General features: G+C 37.4%; 1 protein-coding gene across 3 annotated transcripts in view; it reads left to right on the top strand.

Moving 5' to 3' along the window:
- The window catches only part of mcoln2 (mucolipin TRP cation channel 2), a 22,325-nt gene extending 1,697 nt beyond the window's left edge, over positions 1-20,628 (top strand). For 2 of the 3 annotated variants that reach the window (XM_028027470.1, XM_028027472.1), the window contains 12 exons: positions 293-466; positions 2,199-2,352; positions 2,500-2,578; positions 2,666-2,762; positions 2,865-2,964; positions 3,213-3,325; positions 3,592-3,741; positions 5,650-5,751; positions 6,053-6,175; positions 9,062-9,268; positions 9,972-10,111; positions 20,185-20,628. In XM_028027470.1, coding sequence (XP_027883271.1) covers positions 293-466; positions 2,199-2,352; positions 2,500-2,578; positions 2,666-2,762; positions 2,865-2,964; positions 3,213-3,325; positions 3,592-3,741; positions 5,650-5,751; positions 6,053-6,175; positions 9,062-9,268; positions 9,972-10,111; positions 20,185-20,221 — 1,476 coding nt within the window. In that variant the 3' untranslated portion in view covers positions 20,222-20,628. The remainder of the gene's footprint in view (positions 1-292; positions 467-2,198; positions 2,353-2,499; positions 2,579-2,665; positions 2,763-2,864; positions 2,965-3,212; positions 3,326-3,591; positions 3,742-5,649; positions 5,752-6,052; positions 6,176-9,061; positions 9,269-9,971; positions 10,112-20,184) is intronic. The other variant, XM_028027471.1, reaches the window with a different exon arrangement.

The raw sequence follows: 20,628 nt of genomic DNA, 5'->3' as shown, positions 1-20,628 counted from the left end.
AGATTTGATGGGACCCAACCCACTCGGGTTACTGGATCGCACCCCTACCTCCTGAGCCACTGCTACAGACATAATCAATATTCAGCTCAAAATCCGGCTGCTACAACTCTCTGATTCAGTCTGTTCTCTCAAAATGGCTTAACCTTTCAGAGGAATATTTCCCACACCTTATTGAATTGATACCATGAAAAAACTAGACACCTTTGGGGATAAAAAAAGAAAATTACCCTCCTGAATAATGCTGTTTGTTTGGCTTTTGTTAAGTGTCCACTTTCCATTTCTTTCTTTCTAGCTCATCCTGTTTGGCCTCAACAACCAGCTGGTGGTTGCCTATAAGGAGGAAACCACCATGGCCCTGAAAAACCTTTTCCTGAAAGGATACACTGGGGTGGATGAGGATGACTATAGTGTAGCTGTTTATACACAGCAGGCTGTGTTTGACAGCCTCTTTTACATTCTTGATCAGGCAAGTACAGAAATTAAAGCTGCTGTTCGATTTTTCTGTTTTGATGGTTTTTAGGATAAGGAAAAAGAGAATTTTAGGAAACTTAATGTGGAAGACTTGCTTTAACTGTCTAGTTTGTAGAAAATATTGTCTCAGTTACTAGTCCATCCCTGCAATGTGAACATGATTTTTCCTGGAATCTGAGAAGAATCCTGCACATATTAGGCACTACTGCAGTGCAGAAGCTGTATAATAACTAAGTTGCATAATAATCCTCTGAATACACTTTGTGATTTTATAAAAAGAGGAACTGACTGGAAAATGGTGGTTTTATATAACCTTTGCACTAACTCTGACCTTTTCTCATATTTATTTATCATGTGATAAACTTAATTAGGATTTTTGATAAACTGACACAAAGTAGCACAACTAATCTTCAGATATAAACTAATATTAAATGGAGTTGACTTGTGATTTAATGTTAATATAAATACAACTGTTCTGTGAAGGCCTCAGAGGTCTGTTAGAGGACATTGGTGAACAAACATCATCATAAATACCAAGAAGCTAACCTGACAGGTCAAGGAAAAAGTTATGTTTTTAAAACGTGTCCCAGGCTTTGAACATTTCCCTCTGTTACTGTCCGTCACTCTAAACGGGGCAGATTATGACAGAACCACAAACCTAGCAAGGCATTGTGGCCGAGCTAAATTGACAGTCTGGGCCAAAATTACTATGGGATGGGAATAGTAATTTGGGATGAGGCTCAATTGCAAATGTTTGTCAATAAAACAACTTTAGTCATGAGGTCCAGAAGACCCCCTTGTTGAAAGAAAACCATAAGAAATTGAGTTTTCTACAAACCATGTAGGAGACTAAACGAACTAGAAGCTGCTCTTGTTACAAGATGGTGGAATTATGCAACGTTCTAGACAAAAACCACATTGTTTTTTTAAGAACTTTCCATGAGTCAAATTTATGACTGGATGTTCTTTGTCCAAGCTAAAGATAGCTAGCTAAAATTAACTTTAGCAAAAAATTAATACATAAATAAAAATCAGTCTAAATGTGAAATAATCTGCAACTGAAGTGAGAGTTTTTTTTAGTTTTTGCAAAGTGCTAACATTTTAAATGATTCTTTATAGAAATGTAAAACCATGTCATTTTTTTTTTTATTCCACCATTACGCACAACTTTGTGTTATTCTGTCACATTGAAAGGACAGGACGAGCTGCAAACCTCGACCAAATGTAACAACTTTTGTGAGTTGGTTTTTGTGGCCTTTTACTTGCTACTTGCTCAACAATGGAAAGTTTGTAGCAAACACTTTAGCTCTTTATGAAAAGTGTTTTTGATAGGCAATACTTACAGAAGATTACAAACATTTTATCAAGGATAAGCTGGATGCCAAGTTATTTTAAAAGTAGCCAGCTGACGAGAGATGAGAGTGCAAGACATTTTATGTGCTGGAATCACAATAGTCTCCCTAATATGAATTTGTAAAACACTGCAATCACAAAGGACTGCTTGAATGCATTATTTGGTAGGATATTAACAATATTATGTCACGAACCATGCATGTAAATTTCTACAGGTAACAAACTGCAATGTTAACATTGCTTGGTTATATTAGCTGTGAAGATGATGATAGAAAACGGAAGCAGATGTTCGGTCTGCTGTGGGGTCATTGTAAGGAGACCCTCAACCCGCTTTACTTTGAGACTGTTTCACCTGAATCCTGTGATCTTTACAGTACAGCCAGTTGGGTCAGCTCTCGGTTGGCCCTATCAGCTATGCAGAGGAAGATGGGAAGCTGCTGCCTCTCACCATCTGTAAAGAGTATTACAGAAACGGCAGCCTGGAGCCTTCGGACGAGACCTATGATATCGATGCTCACCTAGAAACAGGTAGACCAGATTGAAATGTTCATCCTATATGGGAAATTTTTAAAAGAAACTTGATTTTTTCTTTGTTTGCACTTGTTTTATACAAATGCACAGCAGCAATTATTTTGTCATTTGTACTTTTTCCAAATGTATTTCTTTCTATTTCAGACTGTATGTCACATGATCCAAGAACTGCAAACATGTGGAGAACCCAGAATGCATCTTTCTTCAGTTTGGACTTCTACAGGTAGTGTCATGTGTATCTGTGCTGTTTTTTCATGTCAGAATCCCCAATAGAAATAACCTTTCAAACCTTTTTCCTTTTTTCTTTAAGGCTTGTTAACATAAAGATAAGCTTCCAGCTGAAGGGAATCAACCTGCAGACGGTTCGACACCGGGAGCTACCTGACTGCTATTCGTTCCATGTCACTGTATAGATTTTCTTTGCTGTTTATAGGTGAAAATCAATTATTTGAGCCAAAGTTGAAATGTAATAAAAGATCACTTTTCTTTTTCTTTTTTTTCCCTTTCAGATTATATTTGACAACCAATGTCATAGTGGGAAGGTCAAGTTATTCCTGGACATAGATGCCGAAAGCAATGCATGCAAAGATTGGAAGATATCTGGAACAGGTGAAGTTCAGTAGATTAAGAATTGTTTCTTAACCAAAGCCATGTTTTTTCTTCTACCCAGTTAAACACTCGTTCTGTGTTTTACTCAAACACGTTTTCTAAGTGAAATTTCTATCAGACTTTTCCTTCTGGAAGCTTTTCGCTGTTAAAAGGCGTTTTCTTGCAGACTCATATCAGCAGTGAGTGTGAGGGGGTTGTGAAGGAGATAAGCACACACTCAGGCCCTTCCTTTTTATTGTCATTTTCAGCTCAGAAGAACACACACTATCTGCTGGTGTTTGATGGCTTCGTCATTCTGGTTTGCATAACATCAGCCGTGTTATGCACGCGCTCAATCATACTGGCTGTCGGGTTACTCCAGGTCAGCTATAATAAAGAAAATGTTTTTTGTTATGTTTTTGCTGCTGCTGTCCACTTATCGGTTTCTTTCTATACTTGGTTAACGATTATTGGGAGAAATCTGCATCTAAGCAAAAGAGCCTTTTGAAACAAAACTTCAGTGATAAAATTTATCTTATCAAAATATTTGACATTTACCATCTGGACTTGCTGACCTCCATTTCCTGTGATCTTTTTTTTGTTGGGAATTAAATTTAAGTTACTGACTTTCTTCTTTTTTTCCACAAGAGATTCTCTCGATTCTTTCAAGAGAACTTTAATCGTAAAGTGTGTGAGGACGACCAAAGCGAGTTCCTGAATGGCTGGTACGTTTTGGTCATTGTCAGTGACCTGCTGGCAATAGTTGGCTCCATACTGAAGATGGAAATTCAGGCAAAGGTAAGCTCCATAATGTAGCTTAAGTCACATTAAGTCTTTAATGTGACAATTCTTTGTTGATTAGTTTGACATAACTGGCTATGAAGCTCCTTGTAATGTGGTCAGTGTGTATTTGCACTTCTTTTGCACTTGATGTGTTTATGTACTGCTCACTTTAAGATGTTTGGCAAAAAAATACTCCTATCAAGTATAAAATGTCATGATGTAAATTTATTTATTCATATAAAAACATTGCACTTTGTTTGCTTGCCTATATTCTAGAAAAGTCTGCCCAGTTACCAAAATTGATGTGTACTTGAGTTAAAAAAAAAAAAAAAGAAATCATATTAATCCTATAGAATTTATTTATTTTTTAAAATTAGATTACAGGAGGAGTACCAAAGTGACTAGAGTTTTTTCCATCCTTACAAAATAATTTGTAATGCATCATTGCCCCTCCCCAACCTGTTGTACGGTTAGTCAGCAGGCTGAAATGAAGCTCCAAAGCTTTTCCCTTTATTATAACCAAAAATATTTCTGGTGATAAAAGACAGAATCCTACTGTGTGAACATCTACAGCCGATCTTGCTTTATTCCAGATGGGTTTTTAAAATTTTTTTTATTCTCCCCTCCAGGGGGTCTTTTGTGGGCTCTAGTGTCCCTTATATGGTAGTAGGCTGACAGGAAAGGGGGAAGGAGAGGGGGGAAGACATGCGGCAAATGTCGCTGGGTCCGGGAATTGAACCCGGGAATTGAACCCACGACGGCCGCGTCGAGGACTCAAGGCCTCCAAACGTGGGTCGCCAACAAAGCACGCCCCATTCCAGATGTTTTTCAGCCATTAATATCACATTTCATATCAAATAGGGTGTAAGAAAGTTTGCTTTTACCCCAAACCTCACAGAAATGTGTAATACATTAAGAGACAGTGGGACACTAAAAATGCAGGGCCTAGGAACACCCTTTAACTCAAAAGCTCCAAAACTCAAATTATAGTAATTAATATATTGCTTTTTGCACTTTTTTTGTTATATTTTATCCAATAAAAATACTAGTATCTTAGATCATAATAAAAATGCAGAATTAAATGTTAAATAAATAATAAATAGGTAGGAATCTGACCTCATAGTTCCGTTGACATCATGTACAGATCTTGCAAAAAAAAAAAAAAAAAACTTGCCTAAAATTTTAATGTTTTGATCTGTGTAAGAATACATTTATCAATGTATTGAGAACAAACTTCTTGCATGAAAATAAGATCTATAGTTAAAAATGTGATAAATGCTTCGGACTGCAGTATAAAGTTATATTCTGTTCACTATGGTTTTCTGCTGTACTCCAAATCTTTTGCCCCCTGCTGGACATTTGAAGTAATCCAGGTTGGTTTTAGTTCTTTCTCGTCTAGAACAGTTCTTGATCTTTCTATGTTAATTTTGTGAAGTTCAGCAAATGGAGATGTATTGTGGCACTTTTTATCTATTATTATATTATTTATCTTTACAGATAAGTGCCTAGATAGCTGGTTGGTATCACTTTTGATTTGACATCTGGTTATTAGTGTAATAAACTGACCTGTAGCCATTTATGAGATTGTGAGTGAACTTTGGAATGAAATTGCATCATGAAGATAAACAAGCTGGACCAGAAAGTAATTTATTAATTACAAATGTTTTGTATGAAGTCTTTCATGTTCACTTTTACAAATAAAAATACTCATATGAATATAGCTATCTTGTGTACTCTGTATTTTGGGCATGTTGTGTTGTGATTTCACTCTTAAAATAAAGCTGAAGTCACACACAATTATTAGCTTTTCTATTTTCTTTTTATTATTTACTCTTATTAAACAAGAACTCGTGATTTGTTCAATTGTTCATGCTGCTCTGATATTCTTTTTTATTTTCTCTCTGCTCTCTTTGTCTCCTGTAGAGTCTGACAAGTTATGATGTGTGCAGCATCTTCCTGGGAACCTCGACGTTATTGGTCTGGGTCGGGGTGATCAGGTACCTTGGGTACTTCCAAAAATATAATGTGAGTTGAGAGCATTGTTATTCCTTGGCATCTCATTAGAAAAACAACAACAACAAAAAACTCACTATCAAAGATGTTTTTGAGTATGTTCAGTGATTGACAGCAGAAGGATTTAAAAAGTGGGCCTGTTGTTGTTTTATAATTCTTTAGCTACATGTTTGTTTTTTATGTGTTGTGTCCAACAGTGTAGCAATCAGAATTGAATGTCAAGAAACATGGACATTAAACTCTCATCTTTGGGAGTTTTAATAGTTTTGCTGTATGCCTAAAACATTAAACAACTCAACATTTATGCCTCCAGGTCTTGATTTTAACAATGAAAGCAGCCTTTCCTAAAGTTCTCCGTTTCTGCTGCTGTGCTGGCATGATCTACCTCGGTTACACGTTCTGCGGGTGGATCGTACTCGGACCGTATCACGAAAAGGTAAAAGTTGCAGACATAGAGGTTTGTTTATCCAAGAACCTGCACTGAGTCATGTTGAGAGAGGTGTGGAGTAACTCACTACAGATGAACTGTAAAGTCTTTGTTTTTAGGTGACTAATGCCATTTGTTGAAGCAGAACTGCTGAGGCCATGTGTGTGGTTAAACACAGGACGTCCAAATGTCTGAAACTGCATTTCCATTCAAAATTTCCTTTTAACAAGAGTGCATAAGCTACCAACATCAGCAATAATAATTGAGGAGGTCAGGGTTGTAATAGAAATACAACGGCAGTCTTCTCATAAAAACCTAACTTGGAGACCACATCCTTAAACACATGCTTATTTGTGTAGTTTCCAGATGTTGTACCTTATTTCCATTTCCAAAAGCTGATATTTTATATTTGCCTCATCAACGAATCACAGCAAGAAACAAAAATTGAACCTTTTCAGGTTTTGGGTTGCTAAGAGGCTAGAGATACATACACACCAACTCAGAAATTTAAAAAAAGACAAACTTTAAAAAAAAAAGTTTTAACTATTGTGGCTGAAAGTTGCTCAAAAACTTTTAAATTTGTAAAATAATTGTAAATTAATAAACATCCTGAAATTAGGTCTATGCTTTGGTGGAAAGGAAAAGTGCACAAAGTTATTCACACGCTGACCAGCTCCTGTAGACATTTTTATAGATCTAGTTAACTAGTTGTATTGTTGGCCCAATTTGGTCCTCAGGCATGAATGTGATGCCTTTGCCGTACATCATCACTGTTCTGACTGCCTTGTTGTCCAACAAACTACCATTGATGCCCACAGAAGGTCATTGCTAAAGTAGCTGGCTGCTCATAGTGCTCTAGCCAAACATATGTTTAATTATAAATGTACAAATCTGACTATAGAAAAAATTTAAGTACACATTAGACTGATTATCTGATTTAATTTATGTTGTAGAATTTTTTTTAAATCTAAAAATCTTTAAGCCACAACACACCTGGATTAACATCTTCCAAGATAGCATTTTTTGGACATGTATGATAATCTAGGTTCTGCAAAAGTGCTACAGAATTAACTAACTTTAACAACTTGACTTTAACTTTAATCCTGCCTTGCTTATAGTGATGGAAGCCTGTAAAAGATGCCTCACTGCTAGCTTGGTGTAGGCAGTGCATGATTAATGTTGGAAAAAAAATCTTCCTTTTCAAATACTCTTACATTTAAGTTGTTGTAATGATACAGCTCATCCACTAGGTGTCAGTGTTTTTCCCCAGTTAGTCTGAAGTCATGAAGCTGTACACACATACATATTCTGGAGGAAATAACATTTTTATGCTTGGAAATGTGTGATCATTCAATACATAAGGGGTGTTTGTTTGTATTAAGTCATTTAGGCTGCCATGTAACAAATATTCAAGGATTCTCAATGCATCCATAAACTTATAAACCACCACATCATGGATATCCATTTTAAGACTGGGAACCACATAAAAAATCTGTACTCTGCAGGCTGTAGTTAAAGAAACCAACCAATATATGCAGAAACCTGATGAAGGACAGTTTATGAAGCAGACTCTGAATGTTCCAGCACTTTAACAACTTAAGACTTTTGCTACCATTTAATTATTCATCAACCTCTCTAAAGGAGTGAGCCACAGCTGGTTGTGGCGACAGGAAAATCCCTTGCCAGCAAGCGGCACCGGAGAGCCGTGTGTTTTAACTATCCTTCTCTGGCGAGATAAATTATTTACGGAAGTTTTGACCGCACGTGGGAGTCAAAACAAGTCATGGCCTGCAGAGGTAAGTTTGTTAAGACGGCATTATATCAGCTGCTTTACTTGAGTTCATGTACAGCAAATAAAAGTTGTTGATGATCTTCAGCTGTTCAGCCATAAATCTTTTTCTTTATGGGAAACATGTGGCTGGAACATACTTTTTAATTCTTTTTTCCAACATGATACAAAGTAGCCTAGTTTGCACACTGTAATTTAATGTGCAGTATTTTGTTATTTTATTCTTTCATTAAACTGGAAAGTAATTCTACTCCCAAAAGCTGGGTGACATCTGAATGCCTTATTTGTTACATCCCTTCCTTTTGGTAATTTTTTTGTTTTGACCAAATTAAAGATAACTGGTTTCTTCCTATTTTATGGCATAACTATATAGTTCTTCAATATTTACCAATTTGCTTAACCCTTAACTTCAAGCAGTAAAACACTGATTATGAATTAACACAAACCTAAAACTGTTGTTCTACTCAAAACTACACCAAGTAATCAAAGCATGTAGCACTCTCTGGTTTCTCACTGTCATGTTTGTATCCTTTTAATATTTTATATAAAACTTAACTCCAGTGCTCATGAGCAGGCACCCTGGTGGCATTGTAATGCATTCAATTTGCTCACCACAGCAGTTAATTATCAATACTTGAAATATTTACAGAAAGTTGACCAGGGAAGTTCCTGTCAGCCCTTCCAGGAATCTCTGTTTATCACTCCAGTAAATATACAGAGGATGTAATAAAACTCTACTTTCCATACGTGGATTCCCAAAGTATTGTGCTTCGAAAACATGGAGATGCAGAGGGATGTTGTTTCTAGATGCCATCGCTCTCTGGATGACCAGAGCTTCTTGGATTAAGTCCATGTCTGACCTTCAGGACTATTCTTTCCTTTATCCTTCTTTCAGTCTCTTGCCAGCTGTCATTTATCTGTTTTCTGCTTCCTTTTTGGATTCAATTTGTTTGGCGATCTTTCTTTTTTTATTTCAGTTTGTATTCCAGGTTCTTCATATATGGAATTTACCCATTTCTTTCTGTGTATATTATTAAATGCAAAAGTTATTTTCACGTTAGACCTGCACCATTTTATCACTTATCTCTCACCTGCTTTTCCTTTAGTTTGAGGGCCTGAGTCGAGTTGCAGAGTGTCTGTTCTCTCTGCTGAACGGCGACGACATGTTCACCACCTTTGCCCAGCTGAAGGACAAAAACATCCTGGTGTGGCTCTTCAGTCGGGCTTACCTCTACTCCTTCATCTCGCTGTTCATCTACATGGTGCTGTCCCTCTTCATTGCCCTCATCACCGACTCTTATGAGACCATTAAGGTAAACCTGTGCTCTTTGTCTAAGGGGAAAATGGTAGCTCTCTTGAAACATTTGGAGTAGAGCCTTGCAGAAGTATTCATATCCCCTGAACTTGTTTACATTTGGACATGTTTCTTCAAATTTAACATTTGATTTGGATTTAATGTGGTAGACCAACACCTGTCCAAAATAAATAAATAAATTGTCCCAGAACTTATTGTGATAAACGATAATATTGTTTAATGATAATGATATTTTGAGATCATTTTTAAGTAATGTAATGGCAAAATAATAACGCAAGCGCGCGTTCTAAAAGATCAGTAAACTTTAAATTCTAGTGAATATTTAACACTGGAACTGGAAGACATTTTAAATATCAAAGATAAATAAACAAAACAACAAATCAAATTTATTTTGAAGTCTTTGTAAACAAAATTGCCCTTCAAAAAAGGGCTTATTAAGACCAAAGCACCAAACTGAAGACTTTTATCATCCAGTTTTTGGTAGAAAGAGAGAAAAAAAGAGACAAACGATAAATCAAGCCAGTGGAAATAATTGAGTTTGTTTTCATTTATCATGTGATTAATTGATTTGTGGATTATTGTGACAGGCCTAGTTGTGTGTAATCAAACATGTAAACTAAAGGGAAAATTGACAAAGATTCTCTCCAATCTCATCTGAAATGTGCTGCTTCTCTAACCTTGTGTATTTCCTTTGTCTGCAGAACTACCAGAGGGACGGGTTCCCGCTCACTGATTTGCAGAAATTTCTTCTGGGACATAAAGATTTTCCTGTTCAAGAAGAAATCGGCCAGACAGAAGTCGAGCTCAGTAACTCTATACGTCACTGCTACTGCTGCCAACGGTATGACAGCAATGCTAATTCTCTAAAATCACAACCTGGTTCAAATCTGTGAGTTTTCAGAAATTATACCTGAAAAATTATATAATTTTTCAGTTATATCAAACACCCAGCCTTCACTCTGCCCAGTCCTCTCAGGTTTTCCTCTCCTAATTTAATCTGGTGTCAGTTTTATTTACCAACACGGCCACAGTTGTATCCAAATTGAGCTTTACTGTCAACATTTTGAGTTGAGGCTCATCAGTATTTGAAAATCAAGGAAACTATTAATGCTTAACAGTTGGAATAAAATAAGATACAAATCCCTTTTTCCTCATCTTCTTTTACTGCATCCTTCCATCTGCCTTATGCACGCTGGCAGATCGCTTGCTGGGCCCCAGCTTTATTTTCTCAATTCAACCCCAATAGCAACACCTTTACTGTACTATACTGCATGTGCAATTAATTTAATGAGGTTCAAATAAATATTTTATTACAGTAGCTATTATTATGTTTTGTGTTTGCAGCAGGCATATTGGATTGTCTGACTTCAGGGTGTTGAACTTAAAAACTTCAACTTCAAGGTCCAACTGGGACATTGCATAAAGATTGTTGACCAAAAGTACTAATTTATAAAACGGAAACCTTGTTTGAAATATTGATTTGTTCAAGCTTTCTGCTGTCAAATTGCAGACAAACGGAAATCTAATATTTCATTTGGTGGAAAAAATTACTTTAACAAGAGTCTGGATGAGAAAACATTTATTAAAACTTTGCAAGGTGAGAACAGAAATGGAGAGTCAAAGGAGTCTGTCAGTCTGCTCTGATAGAGGATAATGGCTTCCTTTTATAGGTTCGGGTCACAGAAGAGAGGCTTGATAAGACTATAGGTGTGAATCTTTGATTATTAAGCACAAAGGATTCAAAAGACAGATGTTTTTTGCCATTTATCTATTGTTAAGGAAAGGGGGTTGTTCTTTGATGCTAAAGAGGGCAGACAAGTTCTGGGTTGGAAAAGTAACACTTAGTATCCAGGATAAAAGATCTTTCCTCTGCTGTCATGACACTTTGGAGGTGTACGTGTGAGCAGGTTGACCAATTGTATGACAGGACAAATAACCTAAAGCAGAAGAGAGGTGAGGAGCACATTATAACATTTTCCATTACACCATGCAACCTGTATCCTCTGTTGTACAGTATTAATGAGCTTCAGTGGTTTTTAGTTTTAGGGTTTTAAAAAGCAGATCTTGGCAAAGTGAGGGATAAATGAGTTGAGTGGATGATAAGGGTTTATATGTTTACCATACCTTTTTATTTTTTTTCTAGATTAATTCATACATTTTTGGGGGTTATTTGATTTTTCGGTAGCACTTTATTTGAAGGGGGGGTGTGCATAACACTGACATGACACTGTCAGCTGTTATGATATAACACCTGTTATGAACATAAAGGAATCTTCATGAATGTTTATAATTGCTATCATGAAGTGTCACTCTGTAAATAATGACACTTGTAACACAAAATTGACACTTTTAATGGACATTTCATGCAAGTTTTAATGGAACTTTGCAGTAAATGTGTCATTATTTACTAGGCCTGTCACGATAACAAATTTTGCTGAGCGATTCATTGTCTCAAAAATTATTGCAATAAATGATAATATTGTTTGGAGACCATTTTAAACTGATGTAATGATAATGACATAATAATGCAAGCACATCCTGTCAAAGATAAATGCACTTTATTTTCAAAAGATGCTGGTGCAGGTGCTGTTCGTTCTTTGTCACTGTCTAGACCAGGGGTGGGCAACTCCAGGCCTCGAAGGCCAGTCTCCTGCAACTTTTAGATGTATCTCTACTTCAACACACCTGAGTCAAATAATGAGGTCATTAGCAGGACTCTGGAGAACTTGACTGCACTTAGGACATGATTCAGCTATTGGATTCAAGCGTGTTGGACCAGAGAGACATCGAAGAATTGCAGGACACCTGCCCTCGAGGACCAGGATTGCCCACCCCTGGTCTAGACCATGGGAAACAGTAAGGTGGAGGTTGTGGCCAAAGCAGTTGAGCCATGGCCAGCCAAGATTTCTTATTGCAGTGACATTGTTAGCACCGTTGTCTGTTGTGATGCAGACCAGTTTTGTCCTCATCCAGTCCCCAGTCTGCTAAAGCAGATTTCAGGTTTTCTCCCAGGATGTCAGCAGTATGGTTATCTGGGACATATCTGGTCTCTACACATTTAGAGTGCAGGGTCCAGTCAGCAGCTATATAGTGAATGGTCAAGCTTATATAAGGGGTCATATTTGAACTTGACCACATATCCAACGTAGCAGAGTAAAATGAAATGTCTTTTATCTCCTTCAGTATTTCTCTTTAATACTGTTGTACAGTTGTGGAATTGCCGTTTGTGATATGTATGTTTTTCCGGGGATTTCATACTGTCTATCAAATTTTTGCAACATTTTTCGAAATGCTGGCTTTTCAACAATATTAAATGGGAGCATCTCTTTAGCTCCCAATTAAGTGAACTACGCTGTCTGTGAGCGCGAACCACTTTGCGCCGTCCTTTTTGTACACTGCCTGTCAATTAATTGCTTTAGTGATGGAGGACTGTCGCGAACTTGAAGACGGAGACGGGCCACCGGTTCTACTTTTTGTCCCTAGCTGGAAAAACTTCGCTGGATGGTTGTGCTTGTGGTGCAGGTGCAAGTTGGTTGTGATGCTGCTCTTAGTTGCTACTGTTTTATGAAATGCAACATACTGGCTCGCAAAGGTTCAGCGGTTCGCCTCGGTCATTTGTTTTGAATCCGAAATACTCCCACACTGCTGCAGTTGCGGTCGGCTTTGAAACCAGTTCCATTTCGAGCTTCCTCCCACCCTCCAATATCAGATAGTGTTTCTTTACCTTGCTGTCTTCTCACGGGGCTCTAAAGCTGCAGAAGTGCAAAATGATGCGTGCCCTGACTACCTAATGCAATAGTCCACTCCTCCTTCCTCATTTTTTCCCTTCCTAAAAAAATAAGGAAAGGAGGGGTCAGTGGAGAGCACCGGAGTTGAGCCTTCTCATCCAGCGTCATCAATAGAAATAGAAAAGTACAGGCAGAAACGATAAAGCTGATCAATTAAAATGAGGTTGATAGTTTTCATTTATCGTGCGATTAATTGATTTATTGTTTATCGTGACAGGCCTAATTATTTACACAATGACACTTCATGACAAGACTCCTTCATGTTCAAGACAGTGTCATGTCAGTCCTATTCACGCTCCTTCAAATAAAGTGCTACCGATTTGTCTTTAACATTGTCTTTGAAAGGGAAGTGAATCTAAATCTGGCAGGTGCATGAATAATATTAACCTCAACTCTTTGACAGTGACAGGTTTCTTTTTCTTTATATAAATGTTTTGTTGGGTCTGGTGCACATGTCAAACATGTGTTTGACATGTGCACCATTGTCAAATACATGTTTGACAATGGTGCACATGTGTCAAACTCAAGGCCTGGGGGCCAAATCTGGCCCGCCGCAGCTTTTGATGTGGCCCTCTAGACTCCAATTTACATCAATAAGTCTCCAGCTTTTCACAAATCCACAAAATTCACGCAAAATATTTTTTCTGATTTTACTGTAAATTTTTCTCAAAACTGGTCAAAAGCATTTGGTTTAAGTGACTTCTGCCTCAGCCTTGCTTGATGTAAAGTTATAGTTTGTTTTTGAAACGATGAGTAATAAAAAGACACATTTAACCTTACACGTCGGAAATGTATCGGAACAATTTCTTACACATATTTCTACATTAGCACCACAAAATCTGTGATTTAGATTGGAAAAAACCACAAAAATTTCTGAAGGGACTGATTGGTGTGAAAGGATGTTCAATATTTCATTAAAACAAAAAACAAATAAACAGCTATTTCTTAACAGTTTAATGGGTTTTATCAACCCATTCTGGCACAACGGCTCTTTAAGAACATTCAGAGTTTTGATATGGCCCAAAACATAACTGAGCTTAACACCACTGGTCTACTGGCTCTTATTTGAGAGTGGTCACACAGGAAAGTGGGTAATGAGAGGAAGACATGCAGGTAAGGTCATCAGGCCGGGATTTGAACCTGTGACGAAATCGAGTACTAAGGCCTCCTAATGTTGGTTGCGCTTTACCCCTGTGCCACCGCAGCACCTCAACAGTTATAAGTTTGACACTGAAGTGTTAGTAGAGCAACCTAAGCCGAATAAACTAGTGTATTATACAGATAGCTGCAGTTTATGGTTTGTCATTAATCAAAACCTTTTTTTTTTGTTCAGATTTTAATAACTTGCTGTCAGGTTTTCTTTTTGTCAGTCCCAACTCCACTGTGCTATTAAGTAACACTGCTAGTAGATTTAATTAGCAGCTCACTTTGCATCCGTTTCATCTTGTTGCTGCCAACGAGACATGTAACAGTCTTGTCTTCCTTTTAGTGTGCATTCCTTTCCAATGAGTTGATCCCTATCATCAGCCAACAGTGATGTTTCCTCCACATTGTGGATTGGCTTGTGGCCTTCCTTGGTCTGAGAGGAATGAAATTAGTGGTGGGAACTATGCAGACACACCCAGTGATGGACTGATCACAGAGAAACTGCATCCTGAAAAGTAGGAAGAACATCGCTCTGTCCCCCACCTCCTCTCCTCGGTACATTACCCTTAAAAAAAAAAACAATCTCTGCTCTCTCACTGGAGCTGGACTAGAGTCAGAAGCATTTTCTTAGCGTATTGTGGTTTAGTGGGAAGACTTCTGAACGATCTATGGTTTAAAGTTACTCATTAGCTTTAATGTGGAAGATAATGCAATAGAATTTCCCTTGTGTGTCTAGTTTCATCTTGTAGAAATGCTTCTTCTTTTTATCTCTTTGTAATCAGATGACATGACAATTTCCTAACATAAAGTAATGACTGGTGTTTTACTGTCTTGGTCACTCCATCGCATTTGAGTCACGGCTGCCTCTTAGGCATTCACTCTATGGACTCTTCAACAAGTCAAGCAGCCACAGTGCTGCCGTTTTATCTTTTGCAGAGATAAAACGGTTCATTATTATTCTATTACCCTTTTGAATTTGAAGTTTATATTAATGAAATGTGCTTTGTAAGTAAAATAAACAATTAATGACTTGGTGTGTAAACCAGCAGACAGTTAGACCTTTAAAGAGTCCTGGATGCATTGAAAAATGTCTACACTATTACTCTACACAATAATGGTGTAGAAGCTTTTAAAAGTAAATCCTTAAAAAAAAAAAAGTTTTAATTTTATTCTGATGTGTTCAAGATTTTGAAATGGCTCAATGTTTAAAGTCCTGAAAATGTTGGAAACTGTAATTGGATTGTTGATGTTAAAATTGCTTAAAATAAGATAAAAGTTCACATTTTCCCCAAATGTGTATTTTTTTTCACCTAAGTTGGACTCAAAGTTGACTGAGGTATGTAAAATGTAAGTTTATGGTAAAAACTTAATTTTAGCTACAACAGATTTAGTGTTAAGAAAGTATCACTTTCCTGGCATATTTTCCTCCTTCACTATGTCATATGAACTTGCATAATTTTAAAATGAGATCCAATATGGAACTGAAAGGCTTAGCTTAAACACTGATCTGTTTGAAAACATGTTGTTTAACCCTCCGTTGTTGTTATTGCCACGCCTGAAAAATATGTGTGCAAAATCTTACCCTTTTGTTGCTATGGAGACTTGGTAACCCCCCCCCCCCCCCCTCCCCGCCCCCCCAAGATGCCACTTGTTGTTGCAGTTCTCTAAACAACTTCCTTATCCTCCCTACTATGTGGTGGCACAATGAAACCGTGTCCTCATCCAGCATTGTTTTTCATAGTTTGTGTTTTTTATCTTTTTATTTAATACCAAGTGCTGAGATAGAGAAATGGTGACCTGTGCAATGCCATGTATGCCTGGGGATAGGATTTCCATTTTAAACTGTCTAGGAATTGACGCCGATCAACTTAAAGTACAGAATTAACCAACAGATCAGTTGTTATGGATGCCAAATATTATTGACACTTTTTTTTTAAAAAAAAAGGAAGTTTGTCCTAATGCGCGGTTTCTTCTCCCTTCACTCAATAAATGTCACCATAGAAGATTGCACCGTTGCAACATACAGTAGTTCTCATTTATTTGAAGGTTTTTTTTTATAGATTATTTTTTTAACCGGGGTGCCAATACTTATGGAAAGTTCTGCATGACCACAATAAGGTTTCTCTCACCAGACTCTTGTGCTCAAACCTGTAATTCATTTGTTTTTCCTGGATCTATTAGAGCTGTGATCCATTTCTGGGCCATTTAGGGTTTCCTGCTCTAGATCTTAAGTGGTTAAAGTGTAGTTTCAGTAACGGAGCAATTATATAAGACGGAGTAGTGCAACTCAATTAAGAAGTAAGTTGTATCATTAGTACCCAAGACAAATTGCACAGCCTGTATAATTGGAGACAGTTGCCATCTTGCAGCTGACTAAATTGATCTGCGGAGTACGTTTGTCTTGATTTGTGGAAATAGATGAGATGCCGACGTCCCACAGGATGAAAGATGATCTGAATTCAGTTAGCTTTTCTTTTTTTTTTTTTTTGACCTGCTGATGATGGGACTCATTTATCATCAGCATTTATCATTTATTCTGGTTTAAGATGGAAGTTGAAATGCAAGGATCTACCTATATATTTTTTAAATTGCTCTTATAAGTTTCTATTTGTATTTAAAGAGAATATTTGATGGAGGGAAACTTTAAAAATTAGGAGTCCACCTTACAGTTCTAGAGATTTTTACATTTAAAGAGAACCCAACAAACACACAGCTTTAGTTCTACTTGATGATTTTTGTCCACAGCATCTTGGAGCCTATTCTGGTACAGCTGAAAGTATTTATTTAGTTTTCTGACTTAACAATCAAGAATTGTTAAGTTCATAACGATGAACAGCTCATGTTCCCTGCTATAATACAGGGAAGCTATAATACATCTCTGTATTATAGCTTATACAGGGATGTAGAGCCATCTATTTTTGTTAAAACAAAAAAAATAAGAAGGCAAAAACAACAAAAAAAAGGGTTGGTTTTGTGATGAAGGCTATTTCTCCTTTGTAACCCTTCAGGGTACAATCAGTTCCTGGTCTCGGACCGTTTGCTGCAGGTCTCCCTGTTTCTCCACCCCATTTCTTTTCAATTTACTGTTCAATAAAAGCAGCTGGGGCCAAACAAAGAAGCTAAAATGTGAGTGTTTAATGGAAACGAGGATGTGTTGTTGTGCACAGATGTCTCTTGGTTAAAAGCTTTGAGTTTTGTTTTTCAGATAACTTGTTCCTCCCTGATGTACAAAGACATACCGGTACTTAAAATGTGGATGTTTGTGGAAGTGAGAGGCTGAGTAGGTCTGTGGCATGAGTATGACTGGTCTTGGACAAAATTCCCCTTTTTTATAGCTGAAAAATTGTGAAATAAATGTTAAAACATATTTTGTTCCAGCTGCATTAAAAAAATGAACAATCATGGAATACTATGAAGCCTGGTTGTGTGAGCCTTTGTTTCTACATTTCTTTTTGACTTTGCAGGAGGATTTCCTGTGTGCATCCCAGATCTTTTGAGATGCTTTTTATGTTTTTGAAATCTACTCTTGACAAAATTCATGTTTATTTTTTTCTTATCCAATGCCACCACACTTGAAATATATTTGCTCATTGCTGCTTGATTTGTATCTGCCAAATCCACATGGCAGTAGAATATCTAGGAATAGAAAGACTCTCTATGATTGCTCCAAACCTCCAATAAATGATCTGTAATAACCTTTTGCTATGAACTACCCAACTCACCTACTGATGTGAATACCAGACCAGTTTGAATAAGCAGCTTCTTGTTTGAATTGTGGTATGTTTTATGACAACTTTGGTGCAACATACTCATAGGACTTCCTTAGTCTTTTGTGGGCAGTTCTGGCCTGGGGTGTATTCAAGAATGACTAACTTTGTTAGGAAATGACAAAAGGCTTTGGCTAAAGAAGAAGAGGGCATTTAGCGAAAGTGCAGTAATCATTATTTTAAAAACTCATTCACCCTTCTGGATTTGTTAATTTGTTTTAGTATAGTGAGCAGAGATTTTATTTTATTTTTCACCCCTCCAGGGGGTCTTTTGTGGGCTCTAAAGTCCCTTATATGAAAGTAGGCTGACAGGAAAGGGGGAAGAAGAGGAGGGAAGACATGCGGCAAATATTGTCGGGTCCGGGAGTTGAACCCTCGACGAGGACTCAAGACCTCCAAACATGGGTTGCGCTATCCCCTACGCCACCACGGCACATCCGTGAGCAGAGATTTTGATCAATTTAAAAAGACTAAAACTTCTGAGCAAAGTGTATTTTGCCATCTGTTATTTTTGGGTTGACTTGGTGATGCAAGCACAGATCCAGTAAGGTTCACCACTAACCATTTTGCACACTCATTTTTGTGCGGTATTAAAAACCCACTGCTAATTCCCTCTCACTTTCTAAATGAGACATTTACATATACCTTCTCGAAACAATAAGTGAGTGACTAAACAAACATTTTCTGCATAATTATGAGGCTTTGGTGCAAAAGTTCTGTTGCTTTCTGACAGCTAAATAAGCCTTTTTATTATAGGAGCTGGGTCAGACTCCCATTTGCTTTGTGGATCAAAATATGTCTTCACTTTGTGGGATAATCAGATTATTTTAAACTAACTAAATTGAACTAATAAATAAATAAATAGTGGCGCAGTTGGTAGCACTGTTGCCTTGCAGCAAGAAGGTCCTGGGTTCGATTCCCAGCCAGGGTCTTTCTGCATGGAGATTGCATGTTCTCCCTGTGCATGCGTGGGTTCTCTCTGGGTACTCCGGCTTCCTCCCACAGTCCAAAAACATGACTGTCAGGTTAACTGGTCTCTAAATTCTCCCTAGGTGTGAATGTGTGTGTGGATGGTTGTTTGTCCTGTCTGTCTCTGTGTTGCCCCGCGACAGACTGGCGACCTGTCCAGGGTGAACCCTGCCTCTCGCCCGGAACGTAGCTGGAGATAGACACCAGCAACCCTCCCGACCTCATTAGGGACAAAGGGTGAACAGAAAATGGATGGATGGATGGAGATATATATATATATATATATATATTTTTTTTTTTTAATTTTACTTTTTTTTTTTTATCCGATTAATTTGTGTTGCTTCCATCAGTTTTATGGTTGAAAGAAAATAGACAAAGCTGAAATTAGGAGACTAGCAAATTAAACCTGGCAAAATATAGTTGGGATTTTTTTTTTTAAGAATAAACAAAGAACTAACGGTAATAAATAATCTAGTCTTTTTGAAAGCAACATAACTGTTCAATTCTGTCTAATTGTATTAAAATGTAGTTTAAAAAAGCCTTGTACCTTTTTGTCTGTTAAGAAGTTATTAGGATTTCTGTGGATGCTCACTTTCAAAGCTTAAAAACAGAACCTGTCATGTTCACTTATTCTCCCTCTGCATTGCCACCTGTGCATAAATTTGTACACATGTAACTGTTTAGACTTGATAAATGGCTTTTGGTGAAGTTTCATCACATTTTTCAAATCTTTTAAGCCGTCAAGCTCAGGCTGAAGTTAAGAGCCACCAAACACTAGAGTGTGCTGTGTAGTAAATCAGTGGACGATTGTTTGTCACACTCTTATCGAATTAAAGACTTGTCCAACGTGCAACCTGCAGTTTGCTCATGCAGAGCTGTTACACAGCTCTGTTGAAGACGTCAATCACAGCCACGAGTCACGAACATTTGTGAAACGTGTTGCTGCAACCGTGTGAGCCTGCAGAACTGGCTCACACACTGCCTCAGAGTGTGTAACTGTGGACATGATTATAATTTAAGCTCAACTAAAATGATTTTTTTTAAAACAGCAACTAAAACATAATCTGGAGACCTACCTTTGGTGGCTCATACCCTTGGGATGAAAGAAAATGCTGATTTCTGAAAGTAATGATTTCAGATCCACTGTTAATTATTATTAATTTCATGTGGTTGATATTCAAATGGTTCTTTCACACGAGATCGGTTGCTTCATGTCTTTTTTTTTTTTCTTTCCCTCTCTGCAGGGCCCCACCATCTGATGATGTCATACTAATTAGCTGAATGCAGGCCCACTTCCAGCCAGAAGAGCTGCTTTTTGGAGGTTTCTGGAACCGGGACGTTCTTTCTCTGAACGGAATCTCGGAGTTCAAACTTTAATGCCTTTAAAAAAAAAAAAAAAAGGAAAAACAAAATCCAGGCACATGTCGAGTTCATGAGTAAAATATCCAATAAAGTGTAACAGGAAACACAAATATGGACTCTGACCTGGAACTGAGATGAATTATTTAATATAGTAGCAGATTCCACTGTATTTCAAGGTATGGAGTAAAAGTTTACTGGGCCTTTTTTTTTTTAGGTCTGCACAGGCGCTTCAAGGCCAAAGAACTGTTTTCAGGGCATTGCATGGATCCTATGCAGTGCAGAATGTAAATTATTTAAATGTTGAATTAAATTTTGGTATAAAACTT

This window comes from Xiphophorus couchianus, chromosome 9 (assembly GCF_001444195.1).
Source record: "Xiphophorus couchianus chromosome 9, X_couchianus-1.0, whole genome shotgun sequence".
In the NCBI taxonomy this organism is placed as follows: Eukaryota; Metazoa; Chordata; class Actinopteri; order Cyprinodontiformes; family Poeciliidae; genus Xiphophorus; species Xiphophorus couchianus.
Note: the sequence above shows the minus strand (reverse complement) of the source record. Positions and strands in the feature narration are given on the sequence as shown.